The sequence below is a fragment of the Mandrillus leucophaeus genome, unplaced genomic scaffold (genome assembly GCF_000951045.1).
Source record: "Mandrillus leucophaeus isolate KB7577 unplaced genomic scaffold, Mleu.le_1.0 Scaffold575, whole genome shotgun sequence".
NCBI classification, from domain to species: domain Eukaryota; kingdom Metazoa; phylum Chordata; class Mammalia; order Primates; family Cercopithecidae; genus Mandrillus; species Mandrillus leucophaeus.
In genome coordinates, this window is record NW_012106197.1 from 287,929 (window position 1) to 296,583 (window position 8,655).

Sequence of the window (8,655 nt, forward strand, 5' to 3'; positions counted from 1 at the left end):
AGACACACAGGCCCCGCCACACACAGGCTCCAACACACACAGGCTCCGACACACACAGACCCCGACACACACAGACCCCGACACACACAGACCCCGACACACACAGAGGCCTACACACACACAGGCCCCGACACACACAGGCCCTGACACACATAGGCCTCAACACACACAGGCCCCGACACACACAGGCCCTGACACACACAGACCCCGACACACACAGACCCCGACACACACAGACCCCGACACACACAGGCTCCAACACACACAGACCCCGACACACACAGACCCCAACACACACAGACCCCAACACACACATAGGCCTCAACACACACAGGCCCCAACACACACAGGCCCCGACACACACAGGCCCCAATACACACACAGGCCCCAACACACATAGGCCCCCCACACACACAGGACACACACAGGCCCTGACACACACAGGCCCCAGTACACACAGGCTCCCACACACATGGCTTCCAGGCAGCATTTTCACTAGAGGAACCTCAGGGGGTGGACTCTGGGGTGGGCGGGTGATGGGTGGAAGGAAGCGGAGTCTGGACTGTCGCGGGGCAGGCGCCGTGATCTCTTCACGCTACCTGGTGGGTCACACGTGCAGACTTGAGGGAACCATGAAACCTGCGTTGGAAATTCAGGCTGTGATGTCAGCAAGTTCTCTCCGTGTGGACTCAGCCGGCCACTGGGTTCCAACCCATTTCAGCCAGTTTTGTTTTCTTACGAGAGACGGACGCTTCCGCCTTTCAACTGTTTCTTCTCTTATCTGACATCCTGAAAACTCCGGGATTTCTGTTCCTCATCGGTCTCTTTAGCTCCTTGGGGCCCAGGTTCCCTGAGTCGTCTGCAGTTGCGTCAGGCCCCCCGCCCAACCCGCCCACCGATGCCTGCACAGTCCCCAACCCAACCTTCAGTCATTACTTTTTGGGAATAAGTTTTCTGAGGTACATACAGAAATGTGCACACAGCATAAATATGTGCAGCTGCATAAGTTTTCACAACATCACAAGCATCCCCAGACCACAGAACGGAGCGTCACCGTGTCCTGAGGCTCCCTGTGCCCAGCGCTGACCCTTCGCCCACCAGTCACCAGTTTAGCGGGGACACGTCCCACCTTCGAACTCCTTACACAGGGGTGCTTCGGCAGGTGCCTCTCTGCTGTCTTCCCTCACCCCACCCTCCGTTACCCACCGACTCCTCCATTAGCACGCAGGTCCCCCGCAAGCCCCTCCGGGCCAGGTGTCATTCTACATGCTCCCCTGGCAACTGGCTGTGTCCCCGTGGCAACCTGATCAATCCCCACGGCAACTGAAACCACCCACGGCCATGTGGCAGGTGCTTGTGAATCTCCTGATGGACAAGTGGATGTGCAGGCGACTGCCTCCTCGGCGAGGTGGAGAGACCAGAGGGGTGGCCCAGGAGAGGGCTTGCCCGGGCCTGAGGCAGCCCCCGAGACCTGCTCCAGGTCGGACGCCAAACCAGGAAGGGCGGGCAGGCTCGGGTGGACCCAGCAACAGCAGCTTTCAGGCGTGAGGCTCATCTGGTGAAACGCCACCTGCCGCGAGGGAGCACAGGTTCTCCAGCTCTGATCATGAGTCTACAATCAACACTGCGGCAAAGCTCTTCAAAAGGAGAAGGTGCGCTTCGTAAGGACGAGAAAAACAGACCCGGAGCCGCGGCGGACCTGCCTGCTGCCTGCTGTGGGCCCGGGTCCACAGACCTGCCTGCTGCCTGCTGTGGGACCCAGGTCCGCTGCTGTCGGTTTCCATTAGGGAAACCTCGAGAGGACATAAAACAGCGTGGGAGGGAGAGGAACCCACCCTGAAAAGGAAAATGCTGGCAGTTAACAGGGTCCTCCATGGTGTGAACCGTGTGAATCTGTGTGCACCCACCCGTGGAAGGCCTTCCACATCCAGGGCACACAGGAGCTGGGAGACACAGCCGCAGCCGCCTTCCCTGGAGCCTGGGAAAGGTGCATTTCTGTAGCAGCCACAGGTGGGGGCCAGGCTGCTGCTGGTGTTATCGCAGCCACTCAACAGTGGGGAGCACCAGCTTTACAAAGAGGAAGCCGGTGACTGAGGAGTGGGCACGGCTCTAGGTACAGCTGGTGACAGGCATGGGCTTCACACAGGAGGGAGGCGGGCGATTCGCTGTCACCCCACCGTGGGCAGTGGGGACCCTCAACCAGAGGCCTGAGATGAGTTCCCAAACACTGTACCCTGAGGACCCCCGAGAGGCTTTCAGGTTTTAGAAAACCCCTTCCTGAAAAGTCCACATGTAACATACGAGCTCTCTCGTGCGCGCGTGTGTGTTTGTGCTTCGCGGTGATCAGACCCAACGCCAGGTCCTGGGGGCGATGAAGTACGGTGGAGTCAAAGGAATAAGAAAAAGACAGTTCAAGAAAGTGGGACCGGGGGCCATGGCCAGTGTGGAGGCTGCACCCGAGCTCTGGGAGCCCACACTGTTTATTGGTGCTCAAAGAAACAGCTAGTGAGGATGTGGGGGTTGAAAGGAAACTGTATCAAGTGAAGGAGAGATCATGGGAGTGCTGGAAGCAAGGAGCCAGCATGTCTAGCAGACATGGAAGCCCTGCCTCAGCTTCTCTCCCAACATTTCTGTGTGTATGTGTGTGTGTGCATCCCTGTGCATGTGTGCTTGTGTGTGTGCATGTGTGTGTGTTTGTGATGTGTCTGTGCATTTGTGTGTGTGCATGTGTGTCTCTGTGTGTGTGCCTGTGTGTCTCTGTGTGTGCCTGTGCATGCTTGTTTCTGTGTCTGTGCGCTTGTGCATGGGTGTGTGTGAGTGTCTCTGGCTGTAGCAGGCTCTGCGGGTCCCTGTGTGCATCAGAGACCCTCCTACAGGTTGAGTTTGGAGTGTGGGGAGCCCTTGGAAGGAATGAGGTCATGGAGAGGGCGGCTGAGCTCTTTGTGCTCTGGGCTCCCTGCCTAAGAGGTCACCTTGTGACTGCAGCCGGGCCACTCGGGATGGCCCCGCAGGGTCCCCTGGTGGCCACTCTCCCTCCCGGTCCTGCCCACTGCCCCATTGCTTGGGGATCTGTGTTAGTCTGTTCTTGCATTGCTATAAAGAACGATCCAAGTCTGGGTAATTTATAAGGAAAAGAGGTTTAATGGGCTCACGTTCCGCAGGCTGTACAGAAAGCATGGTGGCATCTGCTTCTGGGCAGGCCTTGGGGGGCTTTTACTCATGGTGGAGGGTGAATGGTAAACAGTCGTCTCACATGGCAAAAGCAGGAGCAAGGGGCGGGGGAGGCGCTGCGCACTTTTAAACAACAGGATCTCGGGAGAGCTCACTCACTATCCCGAGGACCCCACGGAGGGGATGGTGTTAAATCATCATGAGGGACCCGCCCCAGGATCCAGTCACCTCCCACCAGGCCCCACCTCCAACAGGGGATATCATTTCAATAACACTCAATAACAGTTCAATAACAATCTGAGGTTTGGGTGGAGACAGAGCCAAACCCTGCCAGGCTCCCAACCACAGGACTTCACAAATGGTCCCTTTGCAAACACCACCCTGTTCTGAGAATTCCGAGGCTTCCCTGTGACCCCACAGGACGCACGGCCACTTCCCAAGGAGGCGTTTCTTCCTTCCCCTTCCCCAACTGTGCACCACGGAAGAGACTGCAGCTCCTTCCGGCGACACAGCAGCTGCTCCCTTGGTGTCAGCGATGCCCTGACGTTTTCCAGAGAGGAATGAGTGATGCGGCCTAGAGCGAGAGCACGTGAGATGCTGTCCGGGTGGAGAACCGTGGCAGCGCCTGGACCAGGAAACCGCAGGACGCCCAGCAGCCGTTGCCCATAAGGACAGGGCCCTTTACAGAGCTCGTGTGGTCACCCCCAGCCTCGGTGGGAGGAGGACGCGCCCTTCCGTGGAGGGCCCCTAACGTGTGCCTGGGTCTCCTGCGATGAGTCCGGGGTGAGGGGGTGTCACCAGGTGAGGATCTATCACGGAGGGAAAACACAGCCCTTCCAGGGAGGATGGACCAGAGAATTAGGAGAAGTCAGACCTGCCAGGAGCAGCACCCTCGTTACCCGGAGACGTTTGAATGTTCACCAGTCGCCGGAAAATGAAAACTTTTCAAGGCTGCACTGAGAGTTTCCGTGTGGTCGACACTGGCCAGTGTGAGGGGCGTCCACGATTGAGGCCGTAGACGTTCACGCAGCGGCGCAGAGATTCCCAAGGGCGGACTTTGAAAAAAATGTATCTTTAGGTGCATCAACACCTGCTGGAAGGAAAGACGCCTCGTCTGATGGCCGGACTGGAAACGCGTTCTCTGTGGGCACGTGTATTTCATGTGGACATACAGGCTCCTGTGTGCTCATGTGCTTGTGTGTGTGCTTGTGAGTGCCTTTGTGTGTGTGCTGCACATTTTCTGTGTTTGTGTGTGCCTGTGTGTACATGGTTTTGTGTGTGTGTGCGCCTGTATGTGTGTCTGTGTGCCTGTGTGCATGGTTTTGTGTATACATGTGCATGTCTGTGTGCCTGTGTGTGTGTCTGTGTGCCTGTGTGTGTGGTTTTGTGTATACATGTGCATGTCTGCGTGCCTGTGCGTATGAGTGGTTTTCTGTGCACATGTCTACATGTCTGTGTGTGTGCATAGTTTTGTTACATTTAATTTTAGTTTGTGCATGTGCCTGTGTGTGTGCCTGCCTGTGTGCCTGCGTGTGCCTACAAGACTCTGTATGTTTAAGAATGTTAGTGGCAGCATGCTAACACTTAGCACAACTTTTATCTCTTCTGCAGGATCAGAAGTGATTGATTTTGATGGAGAAAGTTCCCTGCTTTACCGATTTATTCAAAATACCAGGAGTCCAGGAAAAGACGTCATTTCTTTGAAATTTAAAACTCTGCAGAGTGATGGGATTCTATTCCACAGGGACGGACGGAATGGGAATTGCATCACCCTGGAATTAGTGAAAGGAAAACTCATTTTATTCATAAATTCAGGTAAAATTATCAGTCGAGGACTTCAATAATCTGATTACTTAGACATAATTTATGGCGAAATATTTTTGCATGTAATCTTTAAGCAGTCATTACGGATGCAAGGGCCTGTGTCGGCTCATGGAAATCGTGCAGGTGGGACCGCTGTACGGGAGGGGATCACTGGGCTCTCACGTCCTTCAATGCCACTCTGTAACTCCATCCCACAGTTTCCCAGCCCCAGCACAGCAGACCTTTCGGGCCAGATGATTCTCTGGGCAGGGCCCTCCTGTGCACTGGCGGGGGGTGGACAATGTCCTGCTCTCTGCCCCCTCTGCTCCCAATGCCAGGAGCACCCCAAAGCCATGACCATCAGAAATGTCTCCAGAATGGCCCGATGTGCCCTGGGGACAATGATCCCTGACTGACCATCACTGTCCCATGCTACGGACGACAAGGCTGCCACAGCAGTAAGGAAAGTTCACAACACACACAGGGGTTTTCCAGGAAAACGAGTCTGTGACAGACTCGTAAAAGGTGGTGAAAAGAGAGGGTCAAGAATGGGGTTGCCGGGGTGGGAGGGCCTCATGCCCAGGTCAGATGCAGCCACTCCCAGGGCCAGGGTGCTGGCCTCCCCTTCTAGACGGGACCTGACAGCATCTCCTTCCTTCTGCCCAGGCAACGCCACGCAACCCTCACCACCTGGCCAGGGTGGCCTGGCGCTGGGCAGCCTGCTGGACGATGGGCACTGGCACACAGTGCGGCTGGAGTGCTCTGGCCAGGGCCTGAACCTCACGGTGGACAGGCACTCGAGACCCATCTGGGCACCGGCGGAGCTGTGCCATGCGGACCTAGACCCCGAGGTGCGGCTTCCTCATCCTTTGCACAGACCTGGCAGCTCAAACTCCATCTAGGCCCAGGAGGAGCAGCACAGTGGATGGGCCCTTCCTGATGTTCAGGGCTGCAGACGCCGTCCCTATCCCCTCGCAGGAGCATTTGCAACATGGGCGTGAGCCTCACCACCATCACGACCTCTGTAACCGGGAAATCACTTTCTAAGAGAACCGGAAGAGTCTGGCAATGTTTCCCATTGGCAGGGTGGCCCGGTGTCCTCAGGGCCCTGAGTCCGGCCACCCTCCACCTGCCGTCCAGCTCCAGTAGAAACAGCCCCATCCCCTCCCAAGGGCTCCATTTGATGCTAAATTACCTTTTCCCCAAATGACAGCCGCAGAGGCTCTGGCGCCAGTTGACATCAGCTCATGTAAGATGTTTTAGAACCTATGTCTTAGATTCATTCAAAATTAACAGAATAATTTTATAGAAGTACACAAAATTAACCCGTCTAGACCGAGCCTGCCCCATTTATGAATCATCAATGTTTTAAGCAAATTGTCAGAAATTGTCAGTCATAAAGAATATTACTGATGTTATGTTTCTTTCTAAGATCAGCTTTGGAGGGATTTTAGCACCAGGAAAGCCAATGGTGTTTCCAAGGAAAAACTTTCGTGGATGCCTAGAAAACATTAATTTTAATGGAGAGGATGTCATCGGTTTGGCCAAGCAGCCGGGACCACAGATCCTCGTCACGGTAAGAGTCCCCCGAGGACGTCGGTGCCTCCAGCTCCCAACCGTGTCCTCGTCTAAGGCTCGTGACTTTAACAGCCTCCTCCGAGCAGCCCCGAGCACAAGCGGACCGGCGTGAGCACAACTCATGCTGTTTCTGGCATGAGACGGAGAGACCTGTTTTTGATTAAAATAAAATTAAGCCTCAGTGCATGATTTCCTTCCGTGGAGGCATCATCCCTCCCCAGAGGCCAGTCTTTTGGCGCATAATTCCCTGCAAGCAGCTTTGCTTCAGGACCATGGCACATACCGGAGCCCCTGGTTCCCTGGGGTTAAATATCCTGGCGTTTTCGAGACATGTGGAATAACGCTTCTGCCATGGAAGTCTGAACATGAGCATGAAACTAACATGCTGTGCTTTCATGTCGCTAACACGCCAGGGCAACGGTTTCGTTGGCTGACAGGGGACGGGCGGGTGCATTTACACCCAGGGAGGCCGGCTGGACCCAGGACCAGCCTCAGGGCACATCTGCAGCCTCCGTGCTGCCCTTACCCGGATCCCTTTACCTGGTATCCTGGTTAAAACCCCAGTCTTCCGGGCTCCGTTAATGGGGTCCACTCCTGAAATTTATCTTTTTTTCACCGTGGGCTGAGCCCCGGGGCAGGAGTCGGCCGCTGAGGCCTGCCCCGAAATCCGGGTCCGTCTGCGGCTCCGCCCTGGGACCCTGGGCCGCTCACCCCGGCACGCAGGCAGCGAGCTCCCCACGCCCAGCGGAAAACACGTTTTTACCACGTCTGCGTCTCCGGGAAGAGGGTGGGCCGGACCCAGGGCAGCAGAGGCTGGGAGCGGGGCTGTGGGCTCGGCTGGGTCCTGGGGTCTGCCGGGTGCCAATGTGGGGCCCGTGGGCACCGTGGAGTGGGGGACGCGGGGCATCCAGATGGGAACAGGCCAAGCCTGGTGGGGCCGGGAGGGATCCCCTGACCGGGAGGACCCTCAGCGCCGCCCTCCATCTCCCCCTCCCAGGGAACCGTGGCCTTTGCCTGTGCGCACCCCCAGACCGTGCCCGCCACGTTTCTGAGCGCGCAGAGCCACTTGGCGCTGCCCGGCTCCCCCGGGGCGGACGGGGCCTCCGTCAGCTTCCAGTTTCGCACGTGGAACCGCGCGGGGCGGCTGCTGTCCTGGGGGACCCGCCCGGGCTCCGGGGGCTTCTTCCTCGCGCTGCAGGACGGGAGGCTCCACGTGGGTCCGCGCGCATCCCCGGGACAGGCGCAGAGCGGCGGCCGCACAGGTAACTCGGGGTCCCGGCCCCAGCTCTGCAGGGAGCGCGGATTTTAGGGACCCCCGGGAGCCCCGCTTCCCCGGAGCACAGGCGCCCGCCGTCTACACCACGGGAAGCACCAGGGTTCCGGAGAAAGGGTGCCCGCCCCCGGGAAGCGGGATCCTGGAGCCCAGCCCGTTTGGGTTTGCAAGCGGCGTCGCATCTGAGAGCTGCGCCCAGGGCTGCGGTCGCCCTGGTGTCCGCACATTTGCGGGAAGAGATGCCTCCATTACGCAGAGAGCTGCCATGCCTGAGATGAAGGAGAGGGGATGTGTGAAGGCCGGGGCCAAGAGAGGGACCTTTCCCCATGCCCTTCCCGGAGGGAGTGCCCCGGCCGGCTCTGCCTCCTCCCGCAGGTGCTGGGGCCTGGAGGGTCTACACTGGGATGGAGTGTCTACACTCGGGAGGTGAGGCAGGTGTCAGGGAGGTGAGCTGTACACAGTAACACGTTTTCCTTCACGTACATCCTCTCGATAAACACCTTTCCACAGGATGGAGGGAGCGCTGGCTGCTGGGTGCTGCCCCTGAGGTTGAGTTCCACGGTATGGTTGGCACGGTCAGGTGTGCCATCTCTGACGGGCTGTGGCCCGCGTAGTCCATGCTGGGGCACAGCTTTTAGCAGAGCTGCACTGCTTCTGCGTGTCGCCGCTGGAATCTTTGATGAGGGATCAGGGTCACACATATGCTGGTTCAGAATAACGCCCAGGCCCTCCGTGGACTCATCAGACATGAATTTTTTTTTTTTTTTTTTTTTTTGAGACGGAGTCTCGCTCTGTCGCCCAGGCTGGAGTGCAGTGGCCGGATCTCAGCT

At 57.4% G+C, this 8,655-nt stretch overlaps 1 protein-coding gene across 1 annotated transcript in view; it reads left to right on the plus strand.

Moving 5' to 3' along the window:
* LOC105552798 (contactin-associated protein-like 4) overlaps positions 1-8,655 on the plus strand; it is a 193,941-nt gene that overhangs the window by 80,739 nt on the left and 104,547 nt on the right. Inside the window, exons 5-9 of the mRNA XM_011998554.1 lie at positions 4,783-4,986; positions 5,641-5,825; positions 6,407-6,550; positions 7,191-7,427; positions 7,550-7,792. Of these exons, the coding sequence (XP_011853944.1) occupies positions 4,783-4,986; positions 5,641-5,825; positions 6,407-6,550; positions 7,191-7,427; positions 7,550-7,792 (1,013 nt within the window). The remainder of the gene's footprint in view (positions 1-4,782; positions 4,987-5,640; positions 5,826-6,406; positions 6,551-7,190; positions 7,428-7,549; positions 7,793-8,655) is intronic.